This window comes from Perca fluviatilis, chromosome 20, assembly GCF_010015445.1.
Source record: "Perca fluviatilis chromosome 20, GENO_Pfluv_1.0, whole genome shotgun sequence".
Lineage (NCBI taxonomy): Eukaryota > Metazoa > Chordata > Actinopteri > Perciformes > Percidae > Perca > Perca fluviatilis.
In genome coordinates, this window is record NC_053131.1 from 11,838,731 (window position 1) to 11,854,721 (window position 15,991).

The following is a 15,991-nucleotide window of genomic DNA, read 5'->3' on the forward strand; positions in this document are numbered from 1 at the left end:
AGAAGATTGCAGTACCTTGGCTTTACTCAGATTAGCAGTTTTGTCTCTCATCTCTGGGCACTGTTTATCAGTGGGGTAAAGACTCTCCTCCACACGCTCTACCCATGCCACAAACTGGCGTACATCCTCCTGGTAACTGGTCCACTGGGACAGGGAACCCTCCAGCTGACTGCCGATTTTTAAGAGTACAACAAAGTTAGACAATTGTGCAATAGTTGTAGTTGAAGTAATAGCAGCAATACAAGACTTGGCAAAAAATAGTAGCAGCAGCATTGAGACGCTGTGTACACTTTGTGCTTATTATAGTTACAAGTTTAGGAAAAACCTTTTGCAGACACTACTGTTGCTGTGAAGCTACAAAAAGGCAGTTTGAAACACATTCTTAAGTATTGCTTGTGGTAGAGAATTAACCTTTTGCATTGGATTGATGCGGAGAGCAGGGCATCCCAGGAATCTTTTAGGTCCTGTATTTGTTTTTGGAGTACAGGCACTCCCTCAGCTGAGGTGTTTCTCTGAACCGACTCTCCTTTTGTGATCAGCATCTTCAGCTGGATCTCCTTCTCCTGACGAGCAGTCAGCAGGGCCTGGTGCAACAATGACACATGGGCATTAAATACACCCCTATAATGGCTTCTCACAGTATTAACTCCAGATTCTAAAAACTACCTGTGACTTTTAATACCTCCAGCTTGATCATCCTGCTATCGAGAACATTTTTGTCAGAAGTGGGGGCGCAGTAAGTCTGCAGCATGTGGCTGGTGTCAGCCACCCAGTTCTGCAGCTCCTTCAACCCTTGGGAGAAAAGCTGGTGCTCAGTGGCTATTCGGTCAATCCTTGATGTCTTCTCCTGCCGATCCACATAACAGCACACAACCAGAAAATTATCCCCTATAGGATTTAGAATCTGAATCCACAGCAGGCTCAACCTGATAATTGCACATGCACAGTCAGATGACTAAAAGACATAATGGAAATTAGCATGTATATTCTATTCTCTGTATAAGCCTTACAGTAACACAAAAAAAGAAAGAAATTAGTATTTAGTGGTGGTGATTTAGTACATTTACTGTTTATCACTGTAAAATAATGTTAAGTCAGAGCTCGATCCAGTCTAGTGCCTCTGTCTCCTCTCGAACTCCACCCCCAGAAAAGCCCCAGTGCACAAGCAGAGTGGAAGGCATTACTGTACCTTGGTCAGGTTGGTTAAAGCTAGGTACTGAGCAGAGAGCTGCGAGACACGGTGCACAAAACCCTTGCCGGCCGCGTGTTCATCCCACAGCAGCTGGGCCTTCTCTTTCAGCTTGTTCAGCTGAATCTTGTGAGAGGCTAACTCCTCAAGCACAGACTGGAAGAGCACAAGCAGGTTATTTAAGAGGCATGCAGGCTGACACACAGATATAAGAAAATCAGACACAGACTGAGGGGTTAGAGATGGCAACATGGCAACATGGCAAAAAGAGAAGATGAGACATTTGGAAAATGTTAATGTTGGTAAAGCTCTCGGTGGTCATGACGCACAATCAAGGCATCTTAAACTGCTGGTAGACAGTCATAAACAATGAATACATTCTAAAAGCAATTATTTTATAGATGAAGCATTAGAGTATTAATTGATATGCTAGACACTGTTAAAAGGACATATGAGAGTAGCAAAGCAGAAAGATGGCAGTCATTCAAAAAGTAAGCAACTGGCAGTTAGTATAAGGTGTTGGCAGGGCTAAAAGAATAATAAGAATAATAGCAATGCTAAAACACAGTTACACAGCTGGAATGGTGAGTTTCTGTAAATGACCAGAATAGTCGAGTTGGCTCTCAAACACAGATGGTTGTTGTTGCAATTGAACATGAGTGGTCCTGAACAAGAGGGGTGTTCCAAGCTCAGCGGACATTAGCACCTGTAGCTTGTGAAGCTCTTGCTTCTTGGCTGTGAGATCATGGAGCCTTGTGCAGCTCTGGTGTACAGCCAGCTCTGTGGCGTTCAGGCACTCCTGAAGAGGCTCGGCACTTGCCTCAAAATCTTTCATCTGAGACAAAACGTTCTGAAACACACAAGACAATATAAAGAGACTATTTTGATGTTTCCTTGACTTAAAATGTATTAAGATACCTTTATTTTTATTTTTTTCTTATAACAGCCCCCTATTGGTGAGAAGGTAAATTTTTGGTGCTTACTTGTAGACTTGTCTCTCTGTTGTGCAGGTTGGTCATCATGTTTTTCCAGTCCTCTCTGGCAGTGTTCATTTTAGCCCGAACTGCGTCAACTTTGTCCTTAGCTGCAGTACTACAGACGAGCTCCCCGTTCACAACCACAGCATTGAGCTTTGACTGACCTTGATCCCTGTCACTTAGAAACTCCTGAGGAGAAAAGCAGATAGGAGATGACAGCTCAAGCATGTAGTGACACTCTTCACCTTCAGTTCATTCAGGACACAAATGTAAAGGTAACCTTTCATTATAACCGAATGCATTTTAGTGTGGCAGTATGGCTCTGCTCATGTGATGCTCTGGAACAAATTGTATTCTGACAGAACCTGAGATACACATTTATTGAACATGAACACATGTACAAAACATTCAAAATCCATGGAAGACTAAATGCTAGAACAGGAAAAGATTGGGTAGGTGGATAAGTTACATTGAATAGGCAGCAATATAGCAGTGAGGATGCAGATATCAGTGTTATGGCTTAATCCCTGTGTTACTGTGCATGTGTCTGTCTGCCTGAAGCAGGAAGTTATTTAGTTACAGTTATATCATGTAATGAAAACACACCAACAAATTGTTGCAAATTAAAATCCGCCTGAGTTGGTTCCCTCATTGGTAATCGCATTTTTAATTATGGCAGTGCAATAGTGACTGAATGTTCCATGGCATTTGACTTTGAGTGCTGTACCTGAATCTTCTGCAAGCTAGATGAGGCTTCATTGAGATTTTGAGGTACGTCAAAGCACTTGGCCGTGTTGATCTTGGCATTGACCAACCATTGCTGGAACTCTCTGAAGACTGAGCGGTACCCTTGTTCCAGCAGCTTCTCTTTGCTCTGGCACTCCCTGGACGCTTGGAGACTGAGACTAGAAACAAGTCATGTATCATTGTTTATCAAGTTAGAGATCCAAACATTTTTGCAAGTCCTTTGGTCTCAGGCTTGTTGGTTCTTGTTGGTTTGACCATAGGTTGTTGAGGCATTTAATCTAACAGTGTGACCTGTGATCCTGTGTAAATCATATTTACACTTTTCTCACCTGTTGTATTCCTTAATGAGAGCAGACACTCTCTCAGATTGTGTGCCCATGTCCCTGGAGAATCGGCACAGATCATTGAGTTGAGTCTTCAGACTATCAGACACGGGCTCAGCTTTGACAAGCTCCTCCAAAGTGTCCTGGGTCAACATTAGAATTTCATATGAATTAGTCATCTACACCTATCACTGCTTGTTTCCAATTATTGGCAGTTTATTATTGGAACTAAACTAAGCCGAGACCTACCTTTGCTATCTGCCAGCCTTTAACAGCCTCCTCTCCTTCATTTTTTTTCTCAGCTTGAGTCAACTGCAGACGCCAGTCCTTAAGCTGACGACTGAAGTCGTGCAGGTCCTGCTCCAGCTGTGCTGTCAGGCTGCTGAACTCTTGTTCAGAGCTGGCTATCTGGGAGAGGGCAGTCTCCAGACTAGCCCGTGTCTGCAGTGCACCCCGTTCCCACTGGTCCCATGATGAAAAGAGGGCTGCTTCCTCTCGCTCCATAGCCTCATAGCCCCCTGAGCCAGTGTGATCTCTTGACACTGCCCCACATCTTTGAACCCGGTTCAGTCTCTCTCTGCCTCGCTGCTTAGACTCAAGCAACTCCTGGAAAGGCCAAAAGGGATCACAATTGTCATCTCTGTCAAATAAAAAAATAGTTATGAGTAAAGTAACTCCCAAGAGCCAGCTGAACTGGTTTGAACAGCTGATAAAGATGCATCCCAGGTGCCTCCTGGTGGAGGTATTCAGGTAACATCGATTGGGAGAAGACCCTGGGTGTAAATATAAAACGCTTTGGAAGACAAAACATCTCTCAGCTGGATGTGACCAGGAGGCAGATAGAGATTTTTTCTCACCTGCACCTTGGAGAGCTTTCTTTTAATGGAGACTGAGTCTCCTGATAGGTCTGACCAGCGCTGGAGTTCCTCTTTTGCTGAAATCAGCCAGTCATTGAAGTCTCTCACAGCATCAAGATACTGCTCATGCTCAGACACAATGCTTTGCATGGACTGCACTTTACCCTTTGTGGAAGAAAAAGACAATGTAAAGATTAAATACAAGATATGGATGAGGCACTGTTGCAACATGATTTATTAAATATAAATAGCATTTGCAAATATTTGAATGTATGTTTTAGACTAATTCCGTAGCAGGGAAAGTGGGTTGCCAGTTTGCAACCTTGAAAGTTTGTGTGTTCAATCACAGTTAAAGTTAATTTAATATACTGACATTCTATCTCATATTGCTTAATGTAACCAGTCTCTCAATTTTGGCAATGATGTGACCACTTAGACCACCTTGCAACAAAACCTTGTGCCTGTATTTAGATCACCTTGACAACAGCTGAGATATCAGCAAAATGTGCATTGAGCTCCGCCCTCGACTCTGGTCCAAATGTCTGGTCGGCAGTTTTTTCGTGCATCTCCACTGCTTTGTCTGTTAGGCGTGACAGTGCTGCCGCATGAGCGTCCACATCAGCCTGGATGGCCCTGAGGCGCTCCAGCAAAGCCGACTTCTCTTTGAGGCCTGGCTGCTGAGGCAGAGTCATCCCAACCTCCTGCTCCACTGACTCCATCCACTGCTCCAGTTGGCTTTTACTGTCATGATAGTTGGTCCACTGGGCCACTGTCCACTCCAGACGACTATGGACAATAATAACATTTTATAAGAAAATGAAGCAGTGCATTTACCCTCAATTATGAACTATGTCAGTGGGTGTTATCAGCACTCTGCCTGACTGTTCTCCCAGGGTGCAGAAGATGACACATTGCCTACCTGTGGCAACTCATGGAAGTCATCAACATATTGGCCCAGGCATCCTTCAGGCTCTGTAGCTGTGAACAAATGGCCTCCTGCCCCTCCATTCTGTTGTGCTTCAGGACCTGTTCTCCTTTTCCTACGGTCATGTTGAGCTTCACCTCACCTTCACCCTTCATTAGCAGGATATCCTGCATGTATAAAAGTAAGAAAAAGCTATTGGCAAACTAAGACATACTTTATTAATCCTGCAAGGGGAAATTACTTAATTTGTCCAGAAAATAAAGAACAATATTTATGGTTCAGGACATTATTCACTGACCTGTACAAGACCTAGTCTTTTCTCCAGAGTCTCTTTATTGCCAAATGTGCTGTTGAGAGACGCAAGGCGCTCCTGGGCTCCGTTAAGCCAGGCCCAGGTAGTCTGCAATGTCTCTTCAAAGGCCTGTTGCTCCTGTAAAGTGAGCTGGCAGCTGTGCAGCCTCTCCCTCCCACGCCTCAGTAAGGCCTGGTGCTGTGACTGCAGCTGAGCTGACACTCTTGTCTCACTACCATCGCCTCGCCCGCCTTCATTCAGTGCTTGGCCCTCTTGACACAGGCGCTCAAATGAATCCCTGCATGGAAAGGATTCAAATGTAATTAAGCTATAAAGAGTACTTCGATGTTTGATTTGGGACAAGTATTAGGGATCCTTTTGGAGACATTCGGAGACAATGAAAACAAATTAAATATAAATTTTCTTTTCTTAGTAAATACAGACTTGAAGCAGATTTAACACCTTTCTTTGAGCACTTCCTGCTGATATTCCTCCACCTGCTCGAGCACAGCCTTTTCAGGACCACGCTGCTTGGCTTCAAGCAGATCTGTGGTCATCCTCTTTTCCATGTGCTCCAACCACCACCTGAGCTTCTTAAGGCGACCCTCAAACCTACAAGGAATTTACAATACAATGTTAAATAAATGGTTGGCTTACAAAGTGCTTTAAAGACCTGGTTTGTGTGAGTCTCCTACCCCTTCATGAGTGATGCACTGTCTTCCAGGATCTGTTGGTTCTGTCTGCACTGCTCCACAAAACTGTCCCAGTCCTGCTGGATGGAGGAAAGGTGCTGCTGGACTTGCCCAGCGCTTGCTTTGGGAAGATGGAGTAGGAGCTTCTCTCCTTCCTCACAGACCTGAGTAAGACGTACTTCACCCTCCTCCACACGATCCATGGCGCCCTGACAGACAACCCACATCACTTTTAGCTTTCTATTTGTAACTCCCGGCACATAGGATGTTTTTGAATAAGGGATTTTGGATATTCTTTCATTTCACCAGTTGTAAATAATAGTACATTCAAAATTCTACTCTAGAATACTACTATCAAAGACTATAATTTAGTGAACAGCTATTTCAGTGAAGTATCAGTTTTACCTTTAGTTTCTGTAGTTTGCGTTCCACAATTTGAGTGTCTCCAGATCTGTCAGAGCACTCTTTCACTATCTCCCTCTGTTCTGAAAGCCAACGATGGAACTCCTGAACTAGATCTGAGGAGGCAGGGGGAGAAAGATAATTAATATCTGGCGTAGCAAGAAATGAATAGGGGCTACAAAAAGTAAAGTATCTGGTCACAGAAACAGGAGGTAGTGCAATAGTTTTATGAATTGTGCTGTATTGTATTGTTTAGAACATTAGTATTACGACAGTGTGGCATGTAAGCTACCACATCAAGTCACCACTGAGTAACACTACACATTCTTTTTTTAATTTTTTGGGGCTTTTTTGCCTTTATTTAGTACAGCTGATGATTTTGACATGGAAGGGGGGGAGAGAGAGAGGACAACATGCAGCAAAGGGCTGCGGGTCAGAGTCAAACTTTGCATACTGTATGGGGCGCATACTCAACCAGGTGAGCTACACACTTTGTTCAGATTAGTTCTTCGGATTTCTTACCATTAAACTGCTGCTGAAGACAGTTCTGCAGTGATGCCAGTGTTCTGGCAGAAATCTGGTTCACAGACTCATAAGTCTTGATGAGGTCAGTGAGAGCGGAACCCAAACCAGCCAGCTCCTCAGAGGGATATTTTCTACACAGGGTGTTGAGGCTCTCCCTCGTGGAGTCAATACTCCCCTGCTGATTATGCAACTCTTTCTGAAGGTCCTTTAAAACATGTTAAAAACAGAGTTTAGTTTATAAGCTTCCTTCTTTGTATCCCAAACACTTATATTGAAATCCCCTTTTCTCTTTTGTTTACAAAAATACTTTGCATACATATTGAACCAAGCTTGACATTGTACTTTACAATGTCATTGTTATTTAGGATGCACCTTCACTCTGCAGATGTCCTCAGGATCCGATCCAGTGGGAGAAGAAACAAGGGATTCCTCCATACTTTTTAGCCATGCAGACATCTGTGAGATGTAGTCCTCCAGCTGTCTCCTTTGAGAAGTGAAGTCCATGAGGTTTCCCCTGGCCTGCTCATGTAGCTTCTGAACTGTGCTGATCTTTTTACGAAGGTCATTTTCCAGCACCTGATGAAAGTAGAATAAAGATTTGTGGGTGACACACATGCATGTAAAGGGGAGGACCTGCAGGGTCAGGGGTTAATATCTGTTGGTCAATTAGCAAAAATGTAGTACCACTTGTGAAATACAGTACAACCAGAAAAATTAGATTTAAAAAAATATTTAGTACCTGTAATTTAGCAGGGGTCTCTTGATTTTGACTGCACTTCTTCAGCTCTGATACTTTTCTCTGCAGGGTGTCAAGTTTCTGCTCCTTTTCGCCAATTTCTGCCTGTGGATGTATGAAATGAGAAAAATATGTATTACACCCCCTCTGATTTGCTTTTCTTGGTTTTCTTTAGTAATCTGTTTGACACTATACCATACTTATCAGGTACCAAAGTAGGTAGAACTAATTTATACCTGGTTTTACTATATCAGAAGTCTTACCTGTAACATGGATAGCCTTGCCGACACCTTCTGACTGTCATTGAGGTTGTTCAAGCTCTCATTTAGTTCAATCACACAGCTGCTTGTCCAGCTGTCAGTGTCCTCGCTGATTTTACGCACATCCTCCCACAGTATCAAACTCTGGTTCAGGCGATCAATGTTATCATCTATCTTCTCAGACACCTGAGAAGTGGATTAAGTCACAAACGTTTACTCTCTGTAGTGTGTCTGGCACGGAGCTTTTATGTTTTGTATTAGGTTGCATTGTTAATGCAACAAATTATAGATCACAAAGCTCTAAATTTCAATTATGTTTTGTTTATTATTGTTTCTAGACAAATTCATGTAAATTGCACAAATTCAGTGTATTCTGATTCTGTGAGATGTGAAACAGCAAAAACTTTCAGATCTTTTGCACTTCTGAACACAAAGGACAACATTATGTGGGGTAAACAGACAAGTGGTATTTTGTACTTGTGAGGACACACAATGCCTTATCAAATTTGGTATGAGGAGATGTAGCAAAAACCATGTTGGTTAAAGTTTTAACTGTTAGTCGTTAAAGGATCAGGTTAGCAGTATTTCATATTCTTGTTGACAACAAATCCCCTAGCTTACTCTTTTGTGCCATAGCCCTCCATTGTTGTCCAAAAAACTATAAAAAGCACATCAATGACATATCAAATCAACACATCAGACTTACATCCAGCCATTGATCAACAAGTGTCTCCATGTCCTTTTTCATCATTTGAGTGTTACACTCGGGGATCTTCTTCAGTTCAATCACCAGTTGTTTTCCTTTACTGGAAAACTGGTCCAGTTCATGTTGCTTGCTAGCCATCTCTACCTTCACTGCCTCATGCTACAGATGGAGTAAAAACAGCAAACATTTACAGCATTCTGATTACCAATCATAAAGACAAAGCCAAGAACTAAGATACTTTTTTTCTGGATTTGTACAATGAACAGTTTAATTACAAGAAAGTGAGATGATATCATTTGAACTGACCTTGGTTAGTGACCTCCTGGTTTCCTCATGGTCCTTTAAAACAGAGCTTATCTCAACCAGAGGTTCAGTGCTCTCAATAACGCTGCTGATGGAGGTTTTCAGGATTTGGTATTCTCGCATAAGCTCCACAAGGACATTGCACTGCTCCTGTCTGTCAAAGAGAGAGAGAAAGTGTATTACCCATGCAAGATTATGTACATTAACTGTAAATATAACATGCAATAAACATACAATAAATGCCAACAAACTCTCGGATTGTTGGAAAGGTTTTTTTTTATTGCTTGAACCTTTCACATCCCAGAAGTGATGTAATGTAGTAAGTACAATAAACTTTAAACAATCAACCATATAAGTCATTGTCACAATATTTTTCTGCCCAAAAAGTGTGTGTGTTTTATAATTTAGTCCTTTAATCAGTGTATGTGAGAACAAAGTACTAACACCAGAGAGTTCAAATCTCTAAAAATTGATTTTTTTTACTCATTTACATCAATGGCAAAAAGTGAAGATAAATAAGAAAAGAAAATGACTAACCATTGACTATTTCTCCCAGTAAGATGTGTTTTTTGTTCTTTCTCAGTACTTATTAGCTTTTGTTTTGAGTAATGTTTCTTCTCTTTTACCCTGCACTTTCTGATAATGCAATATTTCCTGACTCATGAAAATCCTCTTCCACTCCGTACCTCTCTGTGATGAGCCTCTTGGTGTCCTCCCATGTGGTCTCCAGCAGGCTGATTTCCCTCAGTACCTCCCCAGCCAACTCTGCATCTCTCTGGGCCAGCTGGTTGCCCTTGTCCCTCAGCCACTGCTCCTCATGCTGGTGTGACTGTAGCTCATCCTCCAGCTGATTAAAGAACCTTAGCCTGACAAACAGAAGGACAATACATTACTGTTGCACATGTTCTGATAAAAAGATGATGTAGTGCACATCCATGTAGTTGCTGGTGCAGGACAAAAAATTAAATGTAGAAAGAAGGTAAAGTCCGCAATAGCTCAATGCTCAGAAAAATACTTTAATTTTTTTAAATTATAGTATTGAACCAATACAAATATTAATCTGATAACACTCTTATAATGCTTTACCTCTGTTGTAGCGCATGCAGGCTGGGCTCTTTAAAGCTCTGGTTGTCGGCTTTTTCTTCAATGTCCTCCACAGCTTTGAGCAGCTGTTCTTTACGCTGTCTAAATGACGTCCAGAGAGCCCCCAGGGCCTCTGCTTCACTCTGCTTAGTACCAAGCAAGTTCCTCACTGCATCCAGTTCAGAACTGAGTGAATCAGCAAGCATGCGGCATGACTTACGAGAACCCTCATCAGCACCGATGTGGAGATGGCTTTTGCAGAGGCTGCTGTCCAGATTGACAGCTAGAGTCTCGAGCTGGCTAATGTCTGGGACAATAGTGGCCAGCTCCTGCTGCAGCTCCTCTACTCTTCCGCGGTCCCAGCTCCCAGCACTCTCCACAGTCTGCTTCAGACCCCGCAACACCCCTGCAGCCACACCGTGGGTCTGCAGAAAAGCCTCAAGCCTTTCAAGGCACTCTAACTGGAGCTCAGCTATGTGCTGGGCCTCCAGGTAGGGCTGCAGACAGCTGTCTGCTCTGCTGCGGAGGAGCTGTACATCACTAGGCTCACAGAACTTACAGAGCTTCTCGGTCTGCTGCTCTAAACTCAACCTCACACTGGACTGCTTCTGTAACGCCGCCTGGGTCTCCTGTAAAAGGCAATTGACAGAGGATCAGTTGTTGCTATTAAGCAAGATGCTATTTGTCGGCCAACTGACTATAAGTGGCCCTGGAAGGAGTAGCATCCTGCGTGCACAAAGGGATGAACAATCAATCTGTGTGGTTATTACCTTTACTTGTGTAGTGGCAGACTGCAGGTTGCTGATGTTGATTTGAGAAGCTGAGTGCAGATTTGAGAGCATGGTCTCACTCCACTGGGAGAATTTGAGCAGGGCCTGGTCAAACTGCTCCACCAGCGAGAGGTGGCTCTGAAGCTCTTTGATTCTGGGGGACAAAACAGCAGCATAGTGAGTCAAGACCTGCTTTAATCAGCATTTGTACTGTATACTTTTAAGTCACTCAAATATTTCACACTCTGATATTCCATCATTGTTACACTACATTTAACTGTATATGATTGATCTATGGTGTATTATACATACTGAATATCTGTAATAAACATGTATTATATTGAATATGGTGTCTAAGAAAATCCCAAAATAGACAAAACATAGCCAGACTCTTTGACGGAGCAGACATAAGCATTTGCCACTGATATTTTAGAATAGCATCAAATTAACTGCATTTGTGGCTGCTGAAATAATTTAACAACATCTATATTTAAACACTTACTCACACCAATACAAAACATACACCACAGAAAAACCATTACTATTAATATAAATAGTATTAATGTGTGACCTGTAAAGAAAATAACAATAAAGAAAAATATGATTTTGATTGTTTTAGATTTCCTTACCTTTGAGGGAGGGCTTCATTTTGACCATGCAATCTCTGCTGCAGGGTCTCCAGCTCGTCTTTAAGCTGCCTCACGCTGTCTTCTGGTGCAGTAGGACACAAAGATGTCCCCACAGATACCAATTCAGCATAGGCAGGCGCGAGAGACTGGACCTCAGAGTGCAAGGCCTGCAAGAGAAACAAACTTTTCTTTAAAAAAAACTATCACTGAAAATATTTTCTCTTTTTTACGTGTGCGTGTTATTTATTCATCATGTTGTGGGAGCAAAAGTCTGTTCACATGTGTATGTAGTGTACCTGCAAATCTTGTAGCTCTGTGTGGAGCTTGGCTTTATCAGCTGCCAGATATTGACTCTCCGGTTTGGATGCAGATTCACTTCTCTCCAAGCAGGAAACAAAGTTTGAATGTTGTTTCTCATACCTGAAACGCATCAATAGAAAAACTGGTGTCTTAGATTTATTTTTCAGTTTACACTGTTGGCTGTACTTACTGGTAGTGGAGTGTTTACATTAGCATCAACTGGATAAGCCAGTTTTCCAATGTATTTATTAATATTGTTTTTATTCACATGATGTAAAAAGCCCACATATGTTAAATAGCTCATACTTTTGCCAAAGAGAAAGCAGGTTTTCCAGAGTGCTCTGTTTGTCCTTTGCCTTCTGTACGTTTTGGTCATAGCTGTTGTTGAGTTCTGTCACAGTTCTCTCTGCTTGCTCTTTGTCACTGAGTCTTCGGGCACCAGCTGACAGAGACAGCAAGGTCCCCTTCAGCTTCTCCTGATGCTGACAGACATCCTGAAGGACAAAAGCACAAGACAGTGACCCACACAGCATTATCTGTGAGCTGGAAGACAGATGGCACTGTAATAAGCTTTGCAGTTCCTTTACATTACAGGAGCAAAGTACATGGAAAACCAATGTTTCCTTAAATGTATAGAAATATTTTAAAATAAAAGATACAAGTATAAACAACTAAACACCATGTGGTTTTGAAGAGCTTTGTAGGTCTCTGATGAGGAGGTGCAGGATTTGATAGGATGTTCCAGTTTTGTGTGTAGCTCACTGAGAGATGCTTGCACCTAGGAGAGAAACAAGATCAGAACTAACTGTACAGTATACCCACATCTTCCCTAAATGCTATTCTGTATACTTTCATGATATGTATTTAAACAAAAAAAAGTATGAATATGCCTATTCACCTCCTCAAGGCTAATTTTGAACTTCAGCTGGTGAGAGGAGCTTTCCTCCAGCTGTCCATCAAGCTGCTGTACGCTCTCCTTCAGCTCCTCCCAGTACCTGCCGATTTGGGTCAGACGGGCCTTGATGCGTGCTGCCTCCCCTGAAGATACAAACTGGGCTAGTGCCTGGGAATCTGCCTCCAGCTGACAAGGAACCTGAGCTCGCTCCTGAAGCTCTGCACCTACAGCCTGGACATGCAGGGATGGATAGAAAACGTTCTGTATAACTGTCAGGCGGAGGTGAAACTATGGAATTTTGTTGGGTACAGTTTTGGGGGGCGGCATTCAGTGTGGTCAAATTAACAGTACTTAGGTTGGTGCCTATAATAGCTTTGGCTACTGTGGCCCATTAGACTTCTCCAAAAAGTTGCTTTTTAAATGGCAGAAGGCTAATGCAGGTGTCAAAAACAGAGACAGCGTGTCAGGGTTTGGGCAAAGAAGGCCTGTGATGTTGCTTTCTAACACCAATGGCACTTTAAAACAGCCTTACTGATTGGCTAAGATTACTATTAGGGCATGTTATTGTAGATGTATATACATAATACTGTACCTTTACTGTGTTGATCTGTTGCACGAGAGGCAAAGTAGAAGATTTCAGTACATCCAGCTGCTTTTCCTTGTCAGATATCCACAAAGAAAAGGTTTCAAACCTAGCTCCAAACTGATCCCACTGAGTTTTCATTTCTTCCAGAGTCTTGACACTGGAACACAAGAGCATTAACTATAAATTGACCGTATAAATTAATTAATAACTACAATTAAACAATAAATATTGTCAATCATGTAATATACAGAGCACCAGCTATTTGGGTTTAATCTTGTCCTTGCTATTGTGTCAGGTAATTCATCACACAAATACATTCTAAATTGACTTTTAGATACACCTGTGTTACTATGTACTTTTTAAATTGTGTTGTATTGCCCTTTGGTACAGTACAGTACATCTGGTACAAATTCATATTAGGCTAAACCCATAATGTATTTGAAAACCATAGCTTATTTGGAAACACTATTTGAAGACATCTAAAACATTGTCTAGCAAATGAAACAAGAATGAAATTCATCATCTTACTCTTTCTTGAGCCCAGCCTCGACTTTGTCCACTTGCTCACTGATGGAACGAGCTTGTTGTAAAAGCAGAGTCTTGTTCTTTGGACCAAGCTGGATTTCTTTTGCTCTCTTAAGCAACGTGTTCATATGTGAGGCCTTTGCTTCACACTGCTTCAACAACACCTGTTTACAAAAAAAGAATATTGATAATATTCTTCATTTAGCTAATATACTTCCAGTAATAAATCACAGAATACGTCAGCAGGTGCACAACACAAACTTTACTTACTCTGGCCTGGTCAAGTTCAACTGCCAGACTCTCTGGACTGCTGAAGTTCAGGTCTCTCTCCATGGATGAGCGTGCCTTATTAACAAACCCATGCACTGCCTCCTGCTGGCTGTCAAACTCCTGCCAGGCTGCCAGTGTGACCTGGGGATGACAATGCCCAAAATCATTGATATCAAATCAACTCCACACAGCCGAAATCTATAAAACACAACATAGCCAATTCAAAATGGATAGAAGAGACTAATAATATGAGATGTTTGTCAAATACAATGCTGTTTAGCAGCAAACTTGGACATTACTGCTTTTGGACCTTCCCACTATCAGTATCACTTGAATGTAGTATAAAAGTTACATCAGGAAAAAAAATTAAGGAAAATAGGAAAATATTTACTTTCTAATGTCAGTAATTCAAGATCAAGATCGACCCCAAAAGAACAGATAACATAATTAAGTATGCAGATGACACCACCATGTTTGGCTTTATTAGCAAGAGTGATGAGTCAGCATATTGATAGTCTGCAAGCACCTCGCCCCAGTGGTGCTGCAGCAGGGTTTCTGCTGCAGAGTCAGAAACATCAGATAGATTGGTGTGCACCTTACCGAGATCTATAGTGCATTCTCCCAAACACACACAAGCCAAACAAAATTTCCATTTCAGGACTCCCGCCTCCATCCTGTCTACGTTCTATTAAGGCACCATCAAGAGTATGATTACTGACTTACTGCATCACTATCCTCTAAAGGAACTGTAAAGCCTCAGGAGAAAACACCTTCCAGCAAAAAATATCAATCAGACCTCTCTACAGGACAATTGTCCCACAAATGCTACATCTCCAAGGTCGACTGCATTAACAGGAATACCTCTCCTCCTTCACATAGCCGAGCTTTATTCTGTCCACAAAATATTCAGCAAATCTTTCAGGGTTTACTTTACTGGACTTAATCCATTTATTTATTTATTTATTTACAGTATTTATTAGGGACAACACACATTAATTAACATTAATATGATGTAATTGTGTCAGTTAGCCAAAAAGATACATTTTCATTTCCATTTACAGTCCATGGGCAGGTTGATATTATACTTTACAAAAAAACAAGACACAGTACAAAAAGCAGGCAAAACTAAATTATAACACATATACTGTAGGAGTATGCAGCATAAATAAAAAGGGAGCCTAGTAAAAACCATTACAGAACGTCATTAAATATCTATATTGATCATGAAATGAGATGTGTCAGGATTCAGCTCAAAGGCTGACATCATAACATTAATTTTACAGTAATTATTCGGAGGAACAAAAAAAGAGACCTGAGTTTTTCAATGTTAAGAAAATTAAAGACCCTTTCAGTTCATGCTAGTTGGCTACAATTTAGCAAAGACATCCTGCATTCTAAGTTTGTTGTTATTATTCAGAGCAACAGTGCTGATTTAATCCACTGTGAAACAGTGTGCCAAAGGTTTCCCGAAAAAGTAACATTGCTCACCTCGAGGCTTTGCTCCTGTGAATCCATATTCTGCTCCATTTTGCTGAGTGTGTTCTCTAAACTCTGCAGGTCCTGCTGCAGAGTCTCTCCCAAACCCTCTTCAGCCTGGAGCTGCTGGCCTCTGGTGATCAGCTGCTGGACATCCTTTCTCTTCATCTTTAAGCGTTTTAACAGTTGCTATGGGAAGGAAGACATACTTAAAGTGTTAATCTACTGAAATTAAAATAAAAGTAAATGCTCCCTTCAAAACAATGATAATAAAAAAGTCAAGTAATTGTTTCCCCAATTATATAAAAAAAAAGATTTTGTGAATGTCCTACTGTACCTGGTGAACAAGAAGTAGTTGCTGCGCTTCTCTCACAGTTGGACAGTCCAGTATTTTGGTGACCTCGGCCTGAGCCTCTTTCTGACCCTGGACGAGATCATCTAAAGTAATTTGTACCTCTTCCCTGAACTGCACACAGTCCCCCACAGCCAGCACCATCTTCTCAGCCTGGAATATATAACAGAG

At 41.7% G+C, this 15,991-nt stretch overlaps 1 protein-coding gene across 1 annotated transcript in view; it reads right to left on the reverse strand.

Moving 5' to 3' along the window:
- syne1b (spectrin repeat containing, nuclear envelope 1b) overlaps positions 1-15,991 on the reverse strand; it is an 85,052-nt gene that overhangs the window by 41,830 nt on the left and 27,231 nt on the right. The window contains exons 29-63 of the mRNA XM_039785417.1: positions 15,806-15,973; positions 15,481-15,657; positions 13,993-14,133; positions 13,726-13,886; positions 13,204-13,354; positions 12,615-12,842; positions 12,396-12,494; positions 12,023-12,210; positions 11,713-11,836; positions 11,417-11,583; positions 10,788-10,941; positions 10,021-10,646; positions 9,621-9,800; positions 8,938-9,088; positions 8,632-8,790; positions 7,929-8,111; positions 7,669-7,770; positions 7,302-7,505; positions 6,927-7,134; positions 6,408-6,520; positions 6,006-6,211; positions 5,773-5,922; positions 5,317-5,608; positions 5,013-5,185; positions 4,570-4,879; positions 4,094-4,258; positions 3,486-3,842; positions 3,243-3,379; positions 2,894-3,071; positions 2,173-2,355; positions 1,896-2,039; positions 1,190-1,345; positions 683-847; positions 412-584; positions 16-169 (exon numbers count right to left, since the gene is read on the reverse strand). Coding sequence (XP_039641351.1) covers positions 16-169; positions 412-584; positions 683-847; positions 1,190-1,345; positions 1,896-2,039; positions 2,173-2,355; positions 2,894-3,071; positions 3,243-3,379; positions 3,486-3,842; positions 4,094-4,258; positions 4,570-4,879; positions 5,013-5,185; positions 5,317-5,608; positions 5,773-5,922; positions 6,006-6,211; positions 6,408-6,520; positions 6,927-7,134; positions 7,302-7,505; positions 7,669-7,770; positions 7,929-8,111; positions 8,632-8,790; positions 8,938-9,088; positions 9,621-9,800; positions 10,021-10,646; positions 10,788-10,941; positions 11,417-11,583; positions 11,713-11,836; positions 12,023-12,210; positions 12,396-12,494; positions 12,615-12,842; positions 13,204-13,354; positions 13,726-13,886; positions 13,993-14,133; positions 15,481-15,657; positions 15,806-15,973 — 6,627 coding nt within the window. The remainder of the gene's footprint in view (positions 1-15; positions 170-411; positions 585-682; positions 848-1,189; positions 1,346-1,895; positions 2,040-2,172; positions 2,356-2,893; positions 3,072-3,242; positions 3,380-3,485; positions 3,843-4,093; positions 4,259-4,569; positions 4,880-5,012; positions 5,186-5,316; positions 5,609-5,772; positions 5,923-6,005; positions 6,212-6,407; positions 6,521-6,926; positions 7,135-7,301; positions 7,506-7,668; positions 7,771-7,928; positions 8,112-8,631; positions 8,791-8,937; positions 9,089-9,620; positions 9,801-10,020; positions 10,647-10,787; positions 10,942-11,416; positions 11,584-11,712; positions 11,837-12,022; positions 12,211-12,395; positions 12,495-12,614; positions 12,843-13,203; positions 13,355-13,725; positions 13,887-13,992; positions 14,134-15,480; positions 15,658-15,805; positions 15,974-15,991) is intronic.